General features: G+C 36.9%; 1 protein-coding gene across 2 annotated transcripts in view; it reads left to right on the top strand.

Moving 5' to 3' along the window:
• Positions 1-1261: 1261 nt before the first annotated feature.
• Positions 1262-22911, top strand: part of GLRA2 (glycine receptor, alpha 2) — a 210184-nt gene continuing 188534 nt past the window's right edge. For both annotated transcript variants that reach the window (XM_012649801.1, XM_012649802.1), the window contains exons 1-2: positions 1262-1893; positions 4043-4176. In XM_012649801.1, coding sequence (XP_012505255.1) covers positions 1826-1893; positions 4043-4176 — 202 coding nt within the window. In that variant the 5' untranslated portion in view covers positions 1262-1825. The remainder of the gene's footprint in view (positions 1894-4042; positions 4177-22911) is intronic.

Genomic DNA, 22911 nt, shown 5'->3' on the forward strand with positions numbered 1-22911 from the left:
ACTTGCAAAATATTTCCTCAGAATCCACTTCTTAAAAGCAAAGAATTTGTTGTTTCTCTTCTATTACATTTAAACTGATCCAAGGGCAGATTAGTCATGTATGGACTAAAAATTAATCATATTATTTTGTTTTAAAAATTAAGACCTGAAGTGGAGTGCCAAGGTGACTAACAAGGTATATTTCACAAACAAAACGTAGGTTACTCACCCAGCTTATGATGGGACATGCAGTTTTCATTCGCCCCTTGTCAAAAAATGCTAATTATCTGCATTGAACTATCTGCCCTTCTTCTTTTTTCTTAGTAATAATATTTGTAGATTTAATTTGAGACAACAGGGTTACCTATCATGCTTTTGTACTGGATTTATAAACTTTCACTATTTTCAGTCTCTTTAGCCAATTTAGGAGAAAAACATCTACACTTTATTACATGACCCTTTCTGATGATTAACATCTGGAACGGGCAGATGAACTAAACTCCCTGCCTCACTTTTCTTTGCTCCATTTCTAACATGGAGCCCTGTTGTAACCTTTAACCAGGGCAGGAAAAGGTTGCTACTGCCCCCTGCTGGTCCATTGTCTTTTTGCCTTCTCTACAAATCCGTGACTTGAAGAGAATGTTCAAGGATTTTGAGCCACTTAAGAAAGCTCAGTGGAAGGGGTTTTCCTAATAGAAAGGTAGAGAGATCCTTTGGAACATGCGGCTAAAATCAAATGAAAATATTCAAGAGGGGAGGAAGGCATAAAGTTCTTCTGAATGAAATTATCAATCCTCATGAACCCTCTTCTGTACACGGGCTTCTCTATGCCAAGGAAATGTCCCCTTCTTTTCAGCACAGGACTCCTCTTTTTGCCTCCAGCTTCAACTGACAAGGAGTGGACTAACCACACTCCTATTACAATTTCAGTACTCTGAATCCTGTTCTCTGTTTTCCCCAATTTCCTTTTCCCACGCCTAAATCTTATTTCCTTCTCTTTTTCTGCTTCAAACTCCCGTCCCGCCCACCCACCGACAGACTAGCATTTCTAGGAGCTCAGCCCCTAGCCTCTGTCGCCCTCTCCGTCTCTCCTGACCTCTGTTCTCCCCTTGTCATCACACCCCTTTCAGCACCCCCTCACTGAACGGCCAGTTTGCCAGTCACTCTTTGCCTTTGAACAGCAGGCACGTCCCCTCTTGAATGCCTCTCCCCGACCCCCGCCCCAAGCGACTGAAAAAGGAAACATGCGCACTTCAGAGCTAGGAGCTGTCCGAGTGCTGAAATTTATAGGCTGGGTAAGATCACGTCTCCGTCTCTTTCCATAGCCCTCATTCCAGCACAGGATCTCAGCAATTTCCCCCTCTTCCCCCAACCCCCACTCCAGCGCTCAGAGTCCTTTCTTTTCTCTCATTTACAACTTTTTTTTTTAAAGGAGAACATTTTCTAGGGAAAAGGGCTTTGCTAAACAGAAAGGATATAAAACAAAAGCCCCAGCAACCCGACTTCCAGCATGGCATTGTCACCAACCCCCTGTGCATGGTGATGCGATTAAGGTAGCAGCATTTTTATTATTCAGGAAAAGCAGCTGGGGGATTCATCAGTTCTGAGGCTTTGTCTTTCCTGGGTTAACTGATGGTCCCGAGTCTCGGTTTGACCTGACCATGATGCCCAAGACTGGCACTTTTTGCTTTTTCCCAGCAAACTGTACAAACCCAAATCTCTTTTTGATTTTCAAGGAAACTAGATTCCTGCCAGATTTTGAATCTGGACAATAAATAGATACTTTGTCCTAGCGTCTTTCTGGAATCATTTCGGGATATTTTCCACAAGCATCACGGAAACAGGAATGAACCGGCAGCTAGTGAACATTTTGACAGCCTTGTTTGCATTTTTCTTAGAGACAAACCACTTCAGGTAGGTGAAACGACTTTGTATGCTGATATTTTATACATGAAAACTGTTTTAAAAAGAACATGTCATACAGTTGTTATCTATTTTTCTGTGCCCTAGACCATGTTATTTTAATTTTATAGAAGAGAATTAGATTTCTTTTGTTCATTTGAAAAGCTTAATTATAGTGGGAGGGTAGTAAATTTTCACAAAAGCAAGTTTTATGATGCATAGTTCCACTCTATGCATTTCAACATGCATTTTCACAGCCAATGTGGTATTAGGGTAGTCTGATGAGTTGCATGCTCTTTACATCTTGATATAAGGGTGATATTTTTCTTTCAAATTCTTCTTGAAGTCATTTAAAGGGATTATTGGGTGCAATGTTTTTCATATGATGAAAGTGATTGGATTAATTTGCCAGGAGCATTCCCTTTTTATAGAAAATATAAAAGAACCCCAATTCTCAGCCAACTTGAGACTTCTTTTATATTTCAGCAACTAGAAGCATACTATGAGGACTACAATTCAGGAATTTTCTTGAAACATCAAAAATCTTTTTTTACTACTATATTCTACTGTTTAATCTATTTGGAAATTGATTGCCTACCAAAATGTAATTAATATGACATCTTAGTACGTATGTATGTATGAGAAATGGAGTATGCACAATTAAAATAAGCGAAAAAATCATTATTTTTATGCTTGCATTTTCTACTTAATTTACTAACTGTCAAATCAATTGATACCTCAAAATATCAAATTATTACCAGTAAGTGAAATAGCCATCTAATGACAGAGGGTGTAAGACAGGATAGAGATAAGAGATTCTCTTACAACAAAGTGTAGAACTCTTGATTTAATTTTCACTAAATTTTATGGTATTTTTTTACAGAACCAAGAGAAATGAAACACATAGCAATAATGCTATGAATACGGGGAAATCCCACTATGTTCCTTTCAGATTTACACCTCCTACTATGATTAAGAAAAAATATAGGCTGGGTTTTATTAGAATCATCATCATCATCACCACCATCATCCTCACCACCATCACAATCATCATAATCAAATAATACTTGATTAATCAGATGAATCTGCATATGGGAATGTGAGTATTTCTGAATGATTGTATCAATTTTTAACTCCTACCAAATGTTTATATCATCTTTGCACTTATTTTAATGCCCCTTCTTTGAAAAACTGACAAGAATGTGATTTTTTCCTTTGTGATGGAATTAACAAGGCTATTTGATAAACTATTGAAAACAAAGCTTGTAAAATATATACTTTAGGGAAGAAATCAGCATTCAATCAACCACTAGGTATTGTGAAAGAATTTATTTTGTTACAAACCAAATATGTTCTTTTTATAAGCTCTTTATTACTTTTAACAGGAAAAAAATTTTGAAAAATTTTCCAATCAACTTTTAGTGTTTTTGATAATGCAAAAGACAAAATGATTTAGAAGTGGTTTTTCATTAACAGTTTATTTGAGAGTCAACAATTTGAATGCTCACATATAAGTAACAACTGATGAAATAATAGAGTAACAGACATGCTCATTGTTGACCTATTTTAAAATAAAGTTAAATTTCCAAGTGAAGATTCTCTTTTAGATATCATGTTGAAGAATATTAATAGTTAATAGCTGCAATAGAATCTAGCAGGTGAGAAAATAAGCAATGGGATAGTTGCATTGATTACTTTGTTCTGCCCATCTCATTATATATTTCTTATAAGAAGTAGAGGACTTGTATTTAGGGTTAAAATGCTGGAACATTTTTTTTTTTTAAAGTCACGGGAAGAGGATTTTAAGGCAATCACATGAATTTTAAAAATTATTATCTTACTTCTCAATAACTCTAGAAAGAAATAGCTTTAACTATCCATAAATCTACTACCTAAAGCTATGTACATGTCTCATCTCAAACATCTTATGGTTAAAGTTTAGAAACTTAGAAGATTTGACTCACGATTTTTATTTCTCATCATTTAAAGTTAACTTTAGACTATGTACAAGTTCCGAAGTTGACCAAAGAGTGTATTTTTCTATTTTTCTTATTAACATATTAAATATCTTCACCAAAATGTGATGTTAAACATTTTGTGAGCACTAGTTCTCAAGGGATGAGAATGAAATTATTGTTAAAAGAGTTGATGATATGTTTAGGACGGCTTTCTGCAAAGACCATGACTCCAGGTCTGGAAAACAGCCTTCGCAGACCCCGTCTCCTTCAGATTTCTTGGACAAATTAATGGGAAGGACATCAGGATATGATGCAAGAATCAGGCCAAATTTTAAAGGTAAGTTCTACTCAAACTTATGTTAAGGCTTTGAGAAGTCTTCTAGATGTTTGAATACTTTACTCTGAAAAACATTTTCAGGGCTTTTTGTTATAAAATGAAAATGACAAGTATAGTATTCATTTATTTTGTCACTCTCTTGAATTAGTCAGTAATTTAAATATCTTAAATTTTACCTGTCACTTTCCACATTTGAAAATGTTCCCTATTTGTGTTTTATTTCACAAAATAAAACTAGTCTCAGAGATTATTGCCACAGCCCCTGTTTTTTTCTTAAGTGGGAGTGTGGCTAAAAGTGAATACAGGATCAAATGATGGATTTGACTTGCATGAACATCTACCAGCACTCATGCAAGATTCAACGATTACACAAAAATCTTGGGTTTTAGTTTTAAGTATCTACATAAAAGTGGAATTTGAGTCTCAATATAAAACATGGCATTTTATACACTTTCAAGGCCTCTTTAATTTTCAGACTTTGGGAGAAGAGGCTCTAATTTAATACATCAGAAACTTTTAGTTTCCCCTTGTTTAAGCATTATAATTGTTTATTTCAAATTATTTATCTGAAATTAATAAAGATCATAGAATTGTAAAGTGCACACGTCAAAGATGGTGGATACTTTCTTTGTTCAATTAGAAGCAAATTGAAGAGTTTTGTATTTTTGTTTGTATAACATTACAAAAATGTAGTTAATAGTATGCCAAAATATATTTTTAATCTATTTGGTTTGTTTTTATTCTGAATATGAAAAAACAGTAATAAGAAAGAACAAATTATTAATAATTGAATTATTTTGATGCTTTAGTTTTTAAATACATGTTTTAAATGACAGTTATATTTCATTTTGTAATTGAATTTAACATAATGGATTGTAAAGTGTTTATAATATTTTATAAAAGGATAAACCTATAATGTTTTATATATTGTGTGGTAGTTCATACATTGCTTTGGTTTTGCTTATTAGCAATGTAATTGCGTTGCTTTCTTTGAGTTTTAGCTTCTATTATTGGCAAATATAAGCATGAAAACTAAATTCTAAATTTATTTCTTTGTTAAATGCTACACCTCTGAATATACCCAGCTATGGGCACATTTTATAAAGAAATATATAAGAATTTTGGCAAAACAAATGTTTTTGATTTATAGATTATTTCTAAAAGAGACAACTGAACTATGTTTTGAGTTCAATTTTTCTGAAAAAAAATCTTCATGTTCATCCCATTTCCTATTAATTTTGTGATTATTGCTTTGTAAGTCAATATTTGAATAAAATCCTATGAGTAATAAGCCATGAACCAGCTTTCAATGGGATTGCTCATTCATACATTTATTCATTTAGCCATTCAACAACTTTTCAGTCTGGACTATATGCAAAATACTAACTGCCAGGTGCTTTGGAAGGGTGAGATGAAACATGTTTGGGTTCTCCCGTCAAAATTTTTGGGGAGAGTGAAGATGTTGCATGAATACTTACACTATTAGATAGAAATATGTAAGTGCCATTAAGAAGTATAGATAAATTGCTACAAGTTTCCAACAAATGGAGGGATAATTTTCTATTAAGTTATTCATGGTAAGCTTTATAGATAAGGTCAAGAGATGGAAAATTGTTTCAAGTTTTGAGCATATTGTTTTATAGCAGTTATTACTCATTCCTTTCTAGAAATGGTTTGTCAAACTGGCAAAAAAAATGCAAAAGGTGACAAATAAACACCCTTGTTGCTATTGCTACTTTAAGTGACGATGTGGCATGAACCATCATTTCCACACAATTTTTTTTTTTCTAGTTCTTCTGGGGATGTTATCCTTTGGAAATGACATTTATCATGTTTCTAAAGGATGAATGAATGAGGAGAATGTCAGGTTTAGTAAAGCATGGTCATGTTTTTGTGATTTATCTGCTATTTAAAAGCTTAAGTAACAGGATATTTTAATGACTTATGAAAAAGAAATGGGGTAGATATCACTTAAGCCTCTAATATTCATGGACTTCATTGAGTTTTGTCTCCTTCTGCCTTGAACTCTCCACTTCAATGAACACTGCTGTTCTTTCATAAACTTTATTTACATAGACCATTTATATCAGATCAATTACCTGACATCTCTCAAAGTTCTCTTCATTCTGGGGAGCTCGGCTTTTCCTGGATGTAAAACATTATACATTATTCTAGACTAAAATAATTTTCCCCTCCTTCGTGTTCCCTTGGAATTTTATATGTCTAATATGATCCTTTTCATATTTATATTTTATCAATCTACCCCTACAGTGCATCTGAGAGGGCAGGGAAATGCCTTATTTTATATATACATGCATAAAATATTGGTAGTGTAGGGAAAAGAAGTCATCCTTTTCTCCAGGATGAGGAAGTAAGGACCAACAAAGAGAGGGGAATGCAAATCAATTATGAAGATTATTGCTTCTAATTGGTTGTAGTAGAAATTGAGGGTAGGAGCTTTTGAGGGACCAACTATCAGTCATAGTGGCAAGTAAACATGATCTTAGATGAGACGAAAATAAAGAAATAAAATACAGTAATAATAGGGAACTTGTAACATTGTGGAGGTTAAGAAAAACACTACAGTACTTACTATGGCTGATTAACAATATATCAATGAGAAATTTTATATAATAGGTAGAAATGAAGGGTGATTAGAAATATGATTGCATCTGGAATAGTGGCAGGCTCCCTGTAAATGCCAAAAAGCAAATCGACTATGATAACAATAAACATAATGATGATGATGATGACAATTATAACAGTGACAGAAGGTCAAAATTTGACCACAAGAATAAAATCAAGAGCCAAATACAGGCCCTTGGGGTAAAGGGAATAGCCATTCTAGAAGTCTTATTAAATGTTAGCATATTTCTCTGTTTTCCTTGCTGCCATCCAATGGTAAGGGAAAAAGAAATGCATATGCATAATTTTTCTTATTGGAAAGAATTTTTCTGACATACTTTCAAGTCAGTAAAATATTGCATGTCTATTCCATGTCCCTAATGGGCTTGGAAAGATGTCATAATGGGCATATATACAAGAAGGAAGATAGACGTAAGCTAGAAAAGGGAACCAGAAATGATTCAGACTTAGACTCTGTAATTGAGAGACATTCTTAGAAACTGCAGGAAAAAATAGCTTTTCTGATGTGCTGAAGCACAAGTGTATAAACAAAGTCGTGAGTCAGAACTGCCAATTGAATTCCATCTATAAGATACATAGAGACCTGGGTCAGATCTTGTCAAAACATAAATTTTCAGAATCTTCAGTTCAGATAAAAACACAAGCTATGTCCATTCACAATTACCTGGTTCTGAGACCATGGTAAATGTTGATTCTATATCAACAGAAGAGCCTGTTTCCCCACATTGATGATTTGTCACATTTTCTGTTGATTTATCATGGTATCATTCCATCATCCTATCAGATATTCCTTTGTCAGTATTATTGTAGTTTGAAAATACCACTTTAAACATTAAGCTTTTAATGAAACACCAAAACTTAAGCAAAATACATTAGTTCTGTTTCTCTCTTTTTGAAAAGAGGCCTTTATCTATTTTAATGAAATTCTCTTTAAAATTGTTTAAAATTAACTTAGAGTTATATTCTGAGTTTTATCCCAATGTGAATAAATACATTTCACTATAGCATTCTTTCTGGGATAGGATCTAGAATAGATAATGCCAGGAGATAATTATTCACTCCACTTCTTTGTGCATGCCATGCACACTAATTTTTTTCCACGTCTAGAGACCTAAATTTGTAAGTGTGATGTGTGACATTAAAACCTACATTTGCATGAAATATGGTTTCCTGCAATTTCCAAGAAGTAGCAGCTCAAGAGGTGTCTCAGATATAAGTAGGACCAGATCCACTTCCATGAAACTGGAGGTCTTCAGTTTTTGCCCCTTGGAAATGTTCTTGTCTGTAGCCAAGTGGAGCTCAAGTTCAAATGTGGTGAATACCAACCCCTGTAGGGGGCGCTTGAGCACGTGTCCAGCAGGGTCATTTCGAAAGGGTGCTTCTCTCAGTTAGTGATAATGCAGCCCCAGCATGAACATTTCTTTGATCACCCTGGTTGATGTGGGCATCAGACGTTATATGGATCCTGAGAAAGAGAAGCAGAATGCTTGCAAGTACCAGAAGCATTAGACTTCAGTGCAGAAAGTAGCAGAAGCCTTTAGGCACCTGAAAGAGCAAAGCCATGGTCATGCTGAGATTGCGGTTTTATTAGGAACTGTAGAAAGTAATTGGCTCAATTATAAGTTACCTTGGTAGTGATTATGGAATTATCTGGATTATCCATTGGATAGTTACCTTCTTCACAGAAGAATTCCTAGTCTCCCTTAATTCTAGGTCTCCCTTAATTAATCAACAGCCTTGGGGTAAATCACTCCTTAACTGCTGAGGTGAAAAAAAAGCCCTAATGGAACTAAGCCTATGTTGAAACATATGAGAGTAATTGTTAGGAAGTATACAGATAAATGGGTTTTCAGGTTTCAACAAATGCCAAGCATGAGTCAGAGTTTTCAATTTTAAAGATTTTTAAAGGATATAAATATAACATGATTGAGATACTATGTTTTAGTTATGAAAATAGCAGCCATTTTAACTGGCCTAGAACTAAGCCCAATTGCAAGATAGTTGACATTCCTATCAGGATAAAATTGTTCTTGGCTGAATACATAGGCTATAGCTATCTATGGGGACCAGTCATTGAAGAAACTAGAGGACAACTAAGGGAGAGCAAAAACAAGGAAGTAGAAATTTATGGCTGAAAGGAAGAATGGTTTTAGTAGAAGTATTATAAAATTACTTTGCAAAGTACATATACTATGCTTATATATCCACCTTCCAAAGTACATGTAGTATGGGGACTATGTGTACACAGTGTATCTGTGTATATACATATACTATGTTTGTATATGCAATAGAGTATCTCTGAAAGATACACAGGAAAGTGGAAACATCAGTTACCTCTGAGAAAGAGGACTAGATGCCAGGGGGACAGAGATACGAGGAAAAATTACTTTTCTCTGCATGCCTCTTGAACGTTGATCATTACATCTATTTCCAATTCAAAGGGGGAATTAATTGTTACTGTTTGTAGAGAGGTAAAGTCCAAGGGAGCTCCTCTCTTGGGTAGCATGGTCCATGGTTGCAGATTAGAGTCAGCATAACTCTTACTGTAAGTGCAGTAACATGCATGTGGCCTGATTTCGATAGGACTCAGAAAGCCTGCTTGAAATCCCCTGCCCAATATACTTCCCCAACCTACCTTGCTACTATAATGGCTAAAATTATAGCACTGTTGCTTTTGTCCTTGGGTCAAAGATTTTAACTGATATTAAAACCACATGATGGAAACAATAGCAAACCTAATTAGTCACTCTATAAATTGAATGAGAGTATTTGGTTCTAGTTTGACATGAGGGGAGAACATGAGGACCCTAGACATTTTAGAATAAGACCATAGGAGATAAAAATGGGGAGAAAAGCTTATTGGGAAAAAAAAGGCTGGGAGTTATAAAGAGAAAGTTATAGATGACAGTTTTGTTCATGGATGATGTTGATGAAGATTTTTGAACATCCAAAATCCACTGGCTGTGTTATAGTTTATTTTAGCTTTTGTGTGCTCTATGGACATCAGCTAACACATTTGTACATACTAGACTCCAGCTATGGGCTTGCAGGTGTTTTTCAGGGATTTGAGGTCGCATCAAGAGGGCATCTACAAGATTCTCATGCACTCTGGCAAAGCATATTCCATTAAGTTTGTCAGTATGTCTTTCATTCCATGATGACAGAGTAGTGTAGTGGAAAGAGCCCTGAACTTGGATCCAGAAGACCTAGGTTCATGTCCTGGTCCAGACACTTTTGAGAAAAGGTGTCTTTATCTGTCTATTCTTCAGGTTTTCTTCTGCCTTTACCTACCTCATTTGGGTTGTTCTGAGGATCAAATGAGATCATGCATGTGGATGATTTGTTTTCAACTATTATTATTTTTACAGATAATTTGACTATTATTACAGATAATTTGAATCATTATTACCATCCCCCCATTTCTCTTTTACAGCCAAAACTTACTATGTATTGTCAAAGCTTACCCTTCATGGTGATTGGATCTCCATAATTGTTTGACTTTATAAATGGAAAGAAACAAGTCAGAGAAATTCTGGCATCTTAGATTCCTACCAGAGTAAGCATAATGTAGATGTCATATGTCTCAGCTGGTTTTTCTTTTATTAGTTCAATGGGAAGATTTCCAACCTGAAAGGGCTATTTCATATTCTTAAACATGAAACAAAGAGGGAGACATTTGTGGAAAGAAATTACCTTTATCCATTGAAATCCTATCCCTGGTTATTTTTTCGGACTCACTTTTCCGAATAAACCAAGTAAAAAATACAGAATAAATTTCCTACTAGAAAGGAGGACCCTAAATTTAGCTGAAGATAATATAGCTGTCATTTCTGATGTATTTTCTTGTCCAGTTATTGTAGTTGCAAGGTTCATTGCACAAAAGTACTGAGTTGATTTCCTATTTTAGAATAAGTATTTAAAAGAGAGCATTTGGTCTTTGTAACATGGCAGGTTAAGGGCACCAGAAATGGAAGCCCATAATTTAGTCTTTGAAAAAGTATTGGATTGCTCCTTAGTTGATTCTAGGTAACTAACATCCTTAATATCCTGAGTTCTGTAGAGCTTGCTGGCCCTCCGGATCCTGAAGGACAATTCAGTCCATTTTGCTGATAATCTGAGACTTAATTTTTTAAAAAGATAATGGAATCAATATCTGAGTATTTTGGTATTATACTTAATGAATGTACAGCATAATGTGTCCAGTCAGGGCAGTTAAGTTTGGAGTAAGGTAAGAAAAAAAAAGTCATTAGCTTGTTCTTGATGGTGTTGGATCAGATACTTTTGGAATAGGGTCTTAAAAATGGAAACATATCTTATCAAGCCTCATAACAAGGTCTTGGGAAGCATTCTGGGCTCCCCTTGAAGTTAATGTCTAAGAGACTATCCTGACTGTGACAGGCAGCATTTGCTCATTGACTTCTTCCCTGAGAGGGCTACTCTGGACACTTGTGACTAATTATAGACACTTTCAGCCATGTGAAATCCACTAAAAGAAGGATATGAGAAAAAGGTGTAAGTCTCTGAATGGTATTCTGAAGTGTGCAGGACATTTAAGAACAAAGTCACTAGGTTACCCTCTTCGAGTCTAGTCTGCCTTGCCAACCAAAGTGGTCATGAGGCAAATATAAGAAGGAAGCTGGACCCTCTCTCTCACTCATGCCCTGACTTGAACATGAATACAGCAAATGATGGCTCTGTATAATCATCTAAGGGAGGGAGTGCACAGGGGACTCCTGACCCAGAGAACCTTCTGGAGAGGAGGGGATGGGGCCAGCAGGACAAAGGGGGCCGGGTGCAGACCGGGTGCTGCGAGCCAGGAGCAGGTGAGCCCTGGGCAGGGTGGGAGCAGTTGGGGAGGGGTCCTCCTGCCCACTGTCCACGGGGCTGTCTCAGCTCCCCTCGCCCAGCCTGCCTACCACGGAGCACTGTCTCCTGCCCTCAGCAGTGGGGTGATGGGTGAATCCTCCCTTCCCCACATCTTCGACTCCAGTGGAGTCCAAGAAATCCTGGATTGAGTAAAAATATAAAAATCCCATAGGTAATTGCCATGTATAGGACTGTATAAGTCTTATTTTCTATTTTTTTCTTTTTTCTGATGGGGGGGCATATTTTCTTGAGGGGAAAAAAAGCTGTACTTGCCTATGCATTGTCAAAGCAATAGAATAAATTTGTGGCAAGGGAGCATATATGTTGTCAGAAAAAATTACTTGTAAAGGTTTTAGATTTTATATTTGAGTCTAGACATACAGTTCATTTCTTCATTCCTTTAACAAATAATTAATGAGTAGTTATTATGTGCCAGGCACCATGTTAGGTGCTAAGTATACAGTGGTAAATAGGAATTTAAGTTTTTAAATGTCAGTTCTCACTACTATCTTGCTTCTATAAAAACTGGAATATAATTTGTAAGTTGAATGCTGTATCATCCAGGATCTTCATGGGAAAGAGATGGCACACTCCAACTGGGTGTGAGAGAAAAACCAACCTGTAAAGGGAGAGTGTAGTATTCTGGGACTATCGGCAGTAGACCTGAGGAAGCAAGGGAGGGGAGTGGTTACCAGAACCTAGTGAAGACAGCTATATAGAAAGGCTACCTAATGGGACCTGTGGATCAATGTAGTCAATCTATGCTATCCAAGCAGGAGTAAGCCTGGGAAAAAATAGCCTGACCTCACTCTCTTTCTGCTTTCCATTCTCTTATGGGAGCCTTTCATTGGCCGAATCCAACTAGAAGTCAGAGGGCAAGGGAGCCCATTGATGCAAACCCTGAAGGTCAGCTTCCCTGAAAACAGAGAAGAATAGAAAAAAGAAGAGAGTAACTCTCAGGGGAGGAAAGGAAGATAACCAGTACAAATGTCAACTTATGAGCAAACTTACCCCTCAACCTTCAGGTGGTCGAGTAGACATCTCCAACACTAATGACAAGTTTAGTAAGCCTTCCTCTATCAGTCTGGAGAAAGCAGGGAAGTGAGAAAGGGAAACCATTTGGATATATTATCCCAATAGATAAATGCTACCTCCAAAAGCAAAGAAGAGAGAGGAATATAGTATAATGCGATAGTTCGGTCTCCTAAACAGAAAATTGGAGAAGGCACAACCAACAGACTGGTGTATGTATGTGTGTGGTGGGGTGGTGTGGGGAAGGAGAGCAAGAGAAAGTGGGAAGAGAGGGAGAGGGAAAAAGAAAGGGAGTGAGAGAGATACCTTTCTGTGGAGTATATAAAAATAATTCATATAGTTTCCTTTGTGTCTGATTTAATATGTTTGCTTATATTAGTGTGTTTGTCCTTGCAGTAATCTCCTCCAGGCTACCCATGTTGGGATGTGTTGTGGGCTTAGATTTGAGCACAAGACTTAATGCCAAGTCTCTCTGGCGCAGCATTTCTGAGAAATATTCTTTCTCTCTGTGCTCTTTGTTCCACATAGATCTGGAGAAAGGGTGTTAGAAGAAAAGATTGGGTGAGGGGTTAGAAGAGCATGAAGATTGAGGGCAGAGTAGTGTGCATTTCCAGGAAATGGTGAGTTCTGGGAACAGTGAGTTGCTCATTTCCCACTCCTTGGCTGGTTTGATTACTGCACCTGAAATGCAGCTATTTATTGCGGCAATTCTGCTACATTAGGAAAACCCCAGAACCAATTTACCACGCAATTTTTCATTCATTTTTAAAACCCAGTTGTACATAGAAGATAATATAATCCATCTTTTTCTGATTTATTTACATTTAAATACTTCAAGATATTGATTTCTAGGAAATACTTTGTGACCAAAAAGGCAGTTGAGATTTCTTTCATTAGGCTTTATCTTAGAAAAAGCATGTTTGCCCCTCTCCCCAAAAATGTATTAAAAAAAACAAGAGATTTGTTTATTTAGCTTTGAATCTCAAAGGCTCTGAAAAGTGAGTAATGCACACATTTGGCAAATCACACTTTAACAACTCAAGTTAGATGATATGATACAGGATAATTTATAAATATACTGTATGATGCTCAATATGGATTTCTTGTATTCTATTAATACTTCTTCCTTTGAGTTAACTCTGGTTTTACTATTTGAGCTTTATATGTAGTATGTCAAATCAAAAGATTTAGGATTTAGTACTAAAACAAATTAGCAACCAACCAGATGTATTTCTCAAACCACGTTTTTCAGAAGACCTGCTTCAGAGCCACCTTGAGAGTCTTGTTAAAAAGGTACATCCTGGCCGGGCGCGGTGGCTCACGCCTGTAATCCTAGCTCTCTGGGAGGCCAAGGCGGGCGGATTGTTTGAGCTCAGGAGTTCGAAACCAGCCTGAGCAAGAGCGAGACCCCCGTCTCTACTAAAATTAGAAAGAAATTAATTGGACAACTAAAAATATATACAAAAAATTAGCGCGGCATGGTGGCGCATGCCTGTAGTCCCAGCTACTCGGGAGGTTGAGGCAGGAGGATCGCTTGAGCCCAGGAGTTTGAGGTTGCTGTGAGCTAGGACGATGCCACGGCACTCTAGCCCGGGCAACACAGTGAGACTCTGTCTCAAAAAAAAAAAAAAAGGTACATCCTGGGCCCCACACCACTGCAGTGGTACTGCTGCAGAATCTCTGGATGATGGGATCTTGGAATATTAATTTTGAAAAATGCATTATTCTCTGTAGGTTAAGAACTACAGGGTTAGAATGAGAAATTTTTGCTCCTGTGTCTGTATGCTTCTCTGTAGTATTTTTGCCCAAGATACCACGTGCCCATATTGCCTTACCAAATGAAGTTGGGGATGGGGGCAGTGGAATCACACAAGAGAAAAAAAAAATCTAAACTGAGACTCATGAGGCCTGGTTTTAACTCCAGTTTTGAAAGCTATGACCTGGAGCATGCCACCTAACCTTCTTGAGGTTGATTCACTCTTGTCTTTTCCAAAATAAAGGACTTAGACAAAGATGTCTCCTTTGTCCCTTCCAACTTTGATAGTCCCTTGTCCAAAAAGTCTAAATTAATATCTATGGGTATGTCCTTTTGTAAATTATTGATTCACCCATAGAAGAGATTGGATGCATCTAATCTTCCCTAGAGAATAAGTCTTTTCTCTGGGGAATTATTAATTCTATCCAGAAGTTTTTGCAGTTGTCCCTATCTTATTTCAACTTCCAATATTTCAAGGGTGGTCATTCTTCTCTGGGAAGATGGAAGACCCTGAAAACTTATGAGGAGGATACTGAAGAAATAAGCCATTTATAATTTTTGCCTTGCTTTTAGTCTGGAGGTAGCAAATTCACGTACAGAAGCTGTTTCTGGGAAAAGTAGCTACTGTGTTTCTTTAGTTCAGCATCTGGCCAAAGATGTTTCTCAAAACACTAGTCCTGTGAAATTTTCTCTGCTGTAAATTTTTAAATGTAAAGTAAGCATGGGAAATTCTGTAAAGCATCTTCTGAGGGAGATCTAATATCCATTAGCAGATTAAAAAGTTTTAAGAAAACATGCAGTAAAAATAAATACACAATAAATATTTAAAATTTTTTTTACACAGAGGTTTGCCCTATACTTATTTGATCATAGATACTTTATAATGAGTAACATCCTGGGGAACCATCCTGTTTCGTGGAATACTTTGGAAAATATAGTCTTGGTAAAATCCAGAAATCTAAAATAAATTTTGCCATGAAAATAGATGATGATGGGAAACCAAAAGATACATAAAATATGATGATCTTTTAGAAACATAATATCCATAAGAGTGAGAACACCCATACATTCCGTAAATTAGGCTTTTATTTTGATACATCGTCAACATCAGCATTAGGATGCCACAAAAGAATTATTCTACAAGTTAGAATATTATTGCAGGCTATTTATGTACTGCTTCATTTACATGAATAAACAAACAATGGCATTTAGGAAAAAACAAACATTAAAAAGACATTAGTCAATACAGCAAAATACTTTGATCTAATAATCACCTTCTGTTTTAGTCTTCATGATTTGTGAAAGCTGAGTGACAAATCCGCATTTAAACAAGTGACCTTTAACCTGGAATTACAGACATTTCTTTAGCAGATTATGACAAAGTTTCATACCTGTATGAAGAATGTGCTTTTGGATTGCTGTCTTCTTTTTCAGGCAGCTTTCAAAGATGGCTAAATCTTGTAGTCATGCAATTTCCATGCAAATGTTGAGAATTTTTTCCCATCACTTCCTTGAAATGAAATTTTAAAAATTTAAAACCATACATAAAATGTTATTTAACATTGAAACTATGCAATATTTATTTTAAATAACTTGTGCAGATTTAAGATTAACTTCTTATGTATTAGTATTAAAATATATTCTAAGTTGATCTGCTTAAAATGATCATATTTAATATACTTATAAATTCCCAGTAAAAACTATTGAAAATTGTTTTCAATGGGGATGGAGGCAGAAAGAGAAATGTTTTTGAAATATCACTAAATGTCTCAAGGAAATGATGATATCTACATCTGTCTATCCATATATATTTTTTTAAACATAGTATATATTTAACTTTTAAATTACTATTAGTAGTTCATGATTTTTTTTCTTCCTGTTTCTCACTCCAGGCTCTTAGGAAGATGTAGAGAATGAAATAGGGAATGGGGAAATAGTAAAGGTATCTTAGACTTAACGAATGGCTCCTGATTCATGTCATTTATTTTATACAGTAGATGAAGACAGACAAATTGGTGAGGGAGCCCCTACATGTTTTGTATCAAACTAATCCTTAATTTGAAACATTGTTTCAAGGTATCTAAAATGATGACATTAGCATTGTTAGTAGTCTAGGTCATACCACCCTGAATGTGCCTGATCTCATCTGATCTTGGAAGCTAAGCAGGGTTGGGCCTGGTTAGTAATTGGATGGGAACATTGCTAGTATTCCACTGTACAACCCACAGATAATGGAATGCTGACTGTGTTAGTCTGCTTTGTGTTTCTATGACAGAATACCACAGACTGGGTAATTTATAGAGACAAGAAATTTATTTCTTACAGGTCTAGAGGCTGGGAAGTCCCAGGTTAAGGAGCCTATATTTGGTGAGGGCCTTCAAGTTGCATCATCTCATGGTGTAAGGCAAGAGAGCATGCTGTAGAGGGAAAGGAAGAGGGTCAAACTCATCCCTTTATCAGGAATCCACTCCCATCATAACTAACCCACTTCCAAGATAATGGCGTTAATCCATTCATGAGGGCAGATCCCTCATGACCTACTCACCTCTTAAAGGCCTCACCTCTCAACAGTGGGGATTAAATTTCCAACACATGCTTTTTGGGTGACACTTTCAAACTATAGCAACGATTAAGTTTTTCTTTTGAGTGAGGGTTAGCAGTTTTAGATACACTGGATCGTGAAGAGAAACTGAATGAAGATTAAGTATAAAGAAGTTATTTGGGCATGCACATAGCTTGCTTACTTTATTTTCAAATTTTGTTTTGTATTGCCTGGGTGTCTGACTCAGATTCCTTGTTATCATTTGCTTCCAGTATCATGGCTGCTTTTCCATTTCCAAGGGGTAGATGGTAGCATTAGATACTGACACAGAGGGGAATATGAAAACCCAGCTCTCGCCTCCAGTAAGGCCAACTCTGAGAAGTGGCTTACACTCTAGAGTTCCCCCTGAGGGATCAGGCACAACGTACCCTCTGCTGGACTCTGTCTGAATTCTTAGTAATAGAAGTCATGGAATACGAACAAGAGGATAAGATTTTCTCCAGAATTCTGAGATCTACTTTCCAAATGAAGTATACAGTGTCTTCCCAAAATATAAAAATTTAAGACATCATCCCTGTTTGAAAGGAAATGTCACATATATCCAGTGCCATGCCTTCTGAATAGGAAGCCTTGGCACTGAAATTTTCACTTTTTTTCAGAGGATTTTTTTTAAAATAGATAAATGCTACTCTACCTGTTCTACCCAAAATTTGAGGCCACAGTTTGTTAACAAGGTTATTATACTATTCAGTATTTATTTTCTCTGGAAATTCCCATTTCATTTCCTCAAATTAGTGACCACTCTGTGACCAGTGGCATTCTTGGCCTGATCTTTGTCAAACTAATCCTATATTATCAAACATATTTTCTCTAGTTTCCAAAAATAAGAGGAATTATCCACAGTTTAGGATATGCATTCCTTTTATTTCCCCCAAGATTCTAAGACTCACGTTTGTTTATCGTGCACATAAGCCTCATTTAAGTGCATCCTTTAATCAAATATTCTGAGCAAATATTCCCACTCAAAACCCAGCAGGCGGCTTCCTGTTCCATAGATCTTCTGAATGCCAACCAAGTTTATAACATGCACGGCTTTCAGCAAAGTGTATGAATTTGTGACTTGGGGCAAATATTCTGAAATACATTAAGAAAAGGATTTCCTCAGCAAGAGAATACATTTATCTCAAGGAGAAAATTCCACAGTTCTACTTGTCAACCAGAGTCTGCAAATAGGATAATTACACATGTTTTATTTCCTGCCTACTTTTGAAACTGGGTTTGCAAAGGGCTCCCGGGTGAAGAGTCTTCCACAGCACTCCCTCCCCCAGGCTGAGTTCATTTAAGAGGTGCCAATGTACAATGAACATCACTGTAGCTTGGGTGAAGGAATCTTTTCTAGCTCAGTGGAAGTGGATTGACATGTGAAGCTTTCATGATTGAGTTGTACGTTTACTGTGGGTCCTCTCTCTTTCTCCCACAGATTGAAAATAATATAATTATTACATAAGAATTTGGAGCCATGTGCTGACAATATGTGTCACAATAAACTATGTATACACAAGTGAGCAGGTACCCTCTCAGTGTCCAACTTTTCATATAAATACCAGAATAAATTATCTGTTTCACTATTAAAGCACTTGAGGTTTTAACAAAAAGTGTCCATCAGTGACATCATGTAATATGACATATACATCACACAATGACACCTTTGAAAAAAGTTATTGACTTCTGAGGGCTGATGTGGCAGGTGCAAAGAAGGCAAAGAAGTATAGAGTGGATAAAAAATAGATCTTAAAGGAAAGCTAAGATCAGAAATAAACGCCTGTACTTTTTTTTAGAAAATCTGTAGTGCAGCTGCTCTGGGGTGCCTGATTGGCTATATCTTTATCTGAATGCACAGAAAAAGCAAGCTGCGCTCTCACCCAAGGCAGTGCAGAACTCAAAATACTAGCACCCTTTGATGTTCTAGGCCTCTCATGACTCCTCCCAAAACTCTCCTGGGCCTTCTCGTCTTTTTTGGATAAAGTCCATATACTTGCACATGGCTTATAAAGGTCTTCATGGTTATGTTCTTTACTACATCTGTCTGAGGTTCAGCTCCCAAGAAGTAGACCCTGTGTTCAAGTGATGTATTAAGTATAAGCAATCAGGGGAGACATATAAAAGGGTAAGGGAATCAGAAAAGGAAAGAGGAAAGCCAAGCAAGTTGGATCTCAGACAGAGTCCAGCAGAGGGTACGTTGTGCCTGATCCCTCAGGGGGAACTCTAGAGTGTAAGCCACTTCTCAGAGTTGGCCTTACTGGAGGCGAGAGCTGGGTTTTCATATTCCCCTCTGTGTCAGTTATTGTTTAAGGACTGCCCTCGGTGCGTGGGGGTGAGTGGAGGGAGGACCCCAAATACTTCAATCTCTTCTCATGTGGGCCAGGTGAGCTCCAGTAGCCCCAGGACAGTCCTCTGTGAAAGACCACAAGTGCTGGCTATTGAAAGCAAAAGCACAGAGAGGTGGGAGGCACAGAATGGTAAATGGAATCCAAGGAACCTGGGTGAAGCATGAGTATTGTCCATTTCAACATCTTCATTGCACATCTCTAGCTACGCCCTCCCACTCTATGTTCCAGTCTCAATGCCCTGTTTCCTATTCTTCAAATCTTGTATTTATGGTGCTTTGCACTTTCATTTCCCTTCACCATAGCTGCTTCTCCATCAGCCTGCTGTCTACTGATCCTTGAGACCTCTGCTTTGATATCATTTCCTCTAGAAAGCCTCTCTTAAACTACTAAGTCCGTTTTTTCCTACATGCACAGTCTAGTATTTATTTTGTGATTAGCTGCTCCTCTGTCTCTTTCTGTCCTAGACTAGTTAGTTCAAGGAGGCTGAGATTGGGTTTATCTCATTCTCCATTGTATCTCGGACACTTGACAGTAGGTAGGCAGTCAATAAACATGTATCAAATGAATACAAAATTGATAATATCAATCTTTAATCCTAAAACCTATACCAATGCAAACTTGAATATGAGCAATTGAACTAAAATATTAAATTATTATCTGCTATTTATGATTCATTTAAAATGCATGAAGTCCTTTCCTATGTGTTATCTCATTTGACTCCTTACCTGAATAGAAAACAGCTAAAATTTTGTTTACTGTTCTTGTTATTTAGGTGTAAGAAAAAGTTATTTTGCTGCCAGACAGGACTTAGATCAACACTACCTTTCTTGATATAGAAAGCCTAGGATGGAGAAGAATATAGGTCATTAGAAAATGATGACAGGACACATTCTCCATCTGTGATACTTTATTAAATGTATTTTTAACATAGCTTCTCCCATTTCTATTAAAGGTTGAATCTAATTTATCTCTAAAGCCCCAAGTTTTTGTGCACTTTCTGTTTATGTAGGAGCTTAATAAATATTTAATGTTGAGTGGATGGATTTATTCACGTATAGACATATATCATGCAATTGTTATGTATGTGGCACTGTGCTGGCTGTCAACTGTCAAATAGAAGACAGTTAAAAGGAGATTTGTTAACTTGCCAGCATTATGATGTAAAAACTTACCATCCTACCTCCTCCTTTACCACTATTCTAGGACCAATATTTCATTTATAAAACATTTCATTTTCCAAGCACAATACTGAATAGGGATGAATGGTGGCATCTTACTTACCCAAACAGAATTTGTTGGCCTAAGGCCACTCTCCTACTCAGCTTCTGCAGTGTTTAGTAAATAAAACCAAAGGTGCCCAAATAATACTCATTGTTAATATTGAATATACCTGAATTGCCAAAAAGTTCTGACTACTAAAGTAACATCAGGGTCACGTCATGGTTATAGCCCTTACCTCCTTCTAACCAGTGAGCCTGTGGTTGAGTCTTCTCTAAAATTCTCCTATTGAGCCTCATCTTCCAGCTTTACAAAAAATTGAAGAGTAATTTTCAAGGTGCAGGATTCTCCCAGATTATGTGGCAATGAACCAGAAATCTTTACAAAAGACTAGGAGGGCCAACTAAGGTATTCACTAATAGTGATGATCCTTTTTTTTTTTCCTGGCAAGCCCTCGATATGTGAAAACTCAGTCCACAGAGGAGAAAAAGAAGTAGCCCCAGGCTTCATAAAAGAAATGGTGCTTGAATTTGGTCTTGAGAGAAAAGTAGGTGTTCGATAAATGAAAAAGGAAATTTCAGGTAGGAAACTGTCCATGTCTAGAAAGAACATGGTTAGTTGAGGGGATAACAAAAGGTGCGTATACCTAGAGGAAATAAAAGGGGGAAGTCGTAGAAGATGAGGCTAGAGAGAAAGTTAGTTAAAGCTAGAATGTAAAGGAAATTATTAAGGCATGGATTTAACCATGGGTAACAGGAAGGCAATCAAGATTTTTAAGCAGAAAAGGGGCATGATTAGATGTGGTTTCTAAGAAAATAATTCATGATGGCTTTCAAAAAATATACTAGAAAGGTGAGGGACCAGGGTATCATGACAATCACCCCTAAGACAGAGATCATGAAGGTTTGGGCTTAGGCAGTAGCAATGGGATTAGAAAGCAGGGGCCAGATTCACAAGATAAATTTAAGGCCAAATTGCCTCAGACAAGGTATGGAGGGCACAGTAGAAAGAATAATGTTGAACTCAATTTTGAGAAATTGAGAAGATATTTTTTTTAACTCAGGTAGAGGATATAACAGGATGTCTAATCTATAGTTGGAAATGTTAATCTGGAGCTAAGGAGACATTCCAGGGTTAGAAATATGGGAATGGGAGTCATCATATAATGACAGTATTAACTAAGGTCGCCCAGTAAGAATGCATAGAATGAGTAGAGAAGACAAATAAAGATAGGATTTCCATGAACTTGAACACTGGAGGAATAAAAGAGAAAGAGAAGGACTCAACAAGGGATACAGAGAAGAGGTGTTTGGAAAATCTAGAGTAGAACTAGAAAAAGAAGCAGTCATTGATGTTAAGAGAAGAGAGAGTTTTGGGAATGAGTAAATCAACTGTGCCAAGTGCAGCAGGAATGTGGAGTAGAAAGAACCAAAGAAAGAGGCCACTGGATTTGGCCAGTGGGACATTTTTGACTTAGCAAGAGCAATTTCCCTGGAGTAGTGAGACAAAAAGTTTGGATTGAGCTGGTAGAGTAAATGAGGTTTCAGAAAGTGGGGAAAGTAAGTGTTCAGATTTCTCATTTAAGAGCTTGGTGCCAAGGAGAAAGAGGGAGACTGGATATTAGATCACAGAGTTTGAGGGAAGGGAGGGTTTTTTTTTTTAATTAATGTGAGAACAATGTGTTTATAGAATAAAGGAAAGGGAGATTAAAAGTGCAAAAGAGATAGAGGATAACTGATGGAGTGGGGTTCTGGAAGGGGCAGGAAGAATCAATCTTATAAGGTAGATGGAGAGATTACCCTTGCACTAGAGGAGAAATACTATTTCCTTGCCCTGATAATAAGTTTTACAGGTGGAGGAGAAGATAGTCAGGGTAAGTTCAGTGGTCTCTATTTTCTTGGTGAAGTAGTGCTCTGCAATCTGCCACAGAGGGACCACTGCCACCAGCATGGGCTGGTCCTGGTTGCAGTCACCATGAAGCTAAAAAAGAACACCAGGCCCTTAATGTTTTCATACACGCCCCCTTTGTGTCATCACGACAGACCACCAAGACTTTCAAAAGCATTTTAAAATGTAAATATATCATAAAAACAGAGTTTTCTATTAAAATATACTTCTCATTGGCATATTGAGTAGGAAGATATTTTATGTATTTTAAACGTAAGACCTAGAATATCAAGCCAGAGGGTATTATGCACTATTCTCAGACAAAAGGGATTCAGCGTCTGAGTTATCCATCAGCTGCCTTCTTAGCCAGCCCTTTATTTCTCACTGCACTCATCCAT

The sequence above is a fragment of the Propithecus coquereli genome, unplaced genomic scaffold, assembly GCF_000956105.1.
Source record: "Propithecus coquereli isolate 6110/MARCELLA unplaced genomic scaffold, Pcoq_1.0 Scaffold303, whole genome shotgun sequence".
NCBI lineage: Eukaryota > Metazoa > Chordata > Mammalia > Primates > Indriidae > Propithecus > Propithecus coquereli.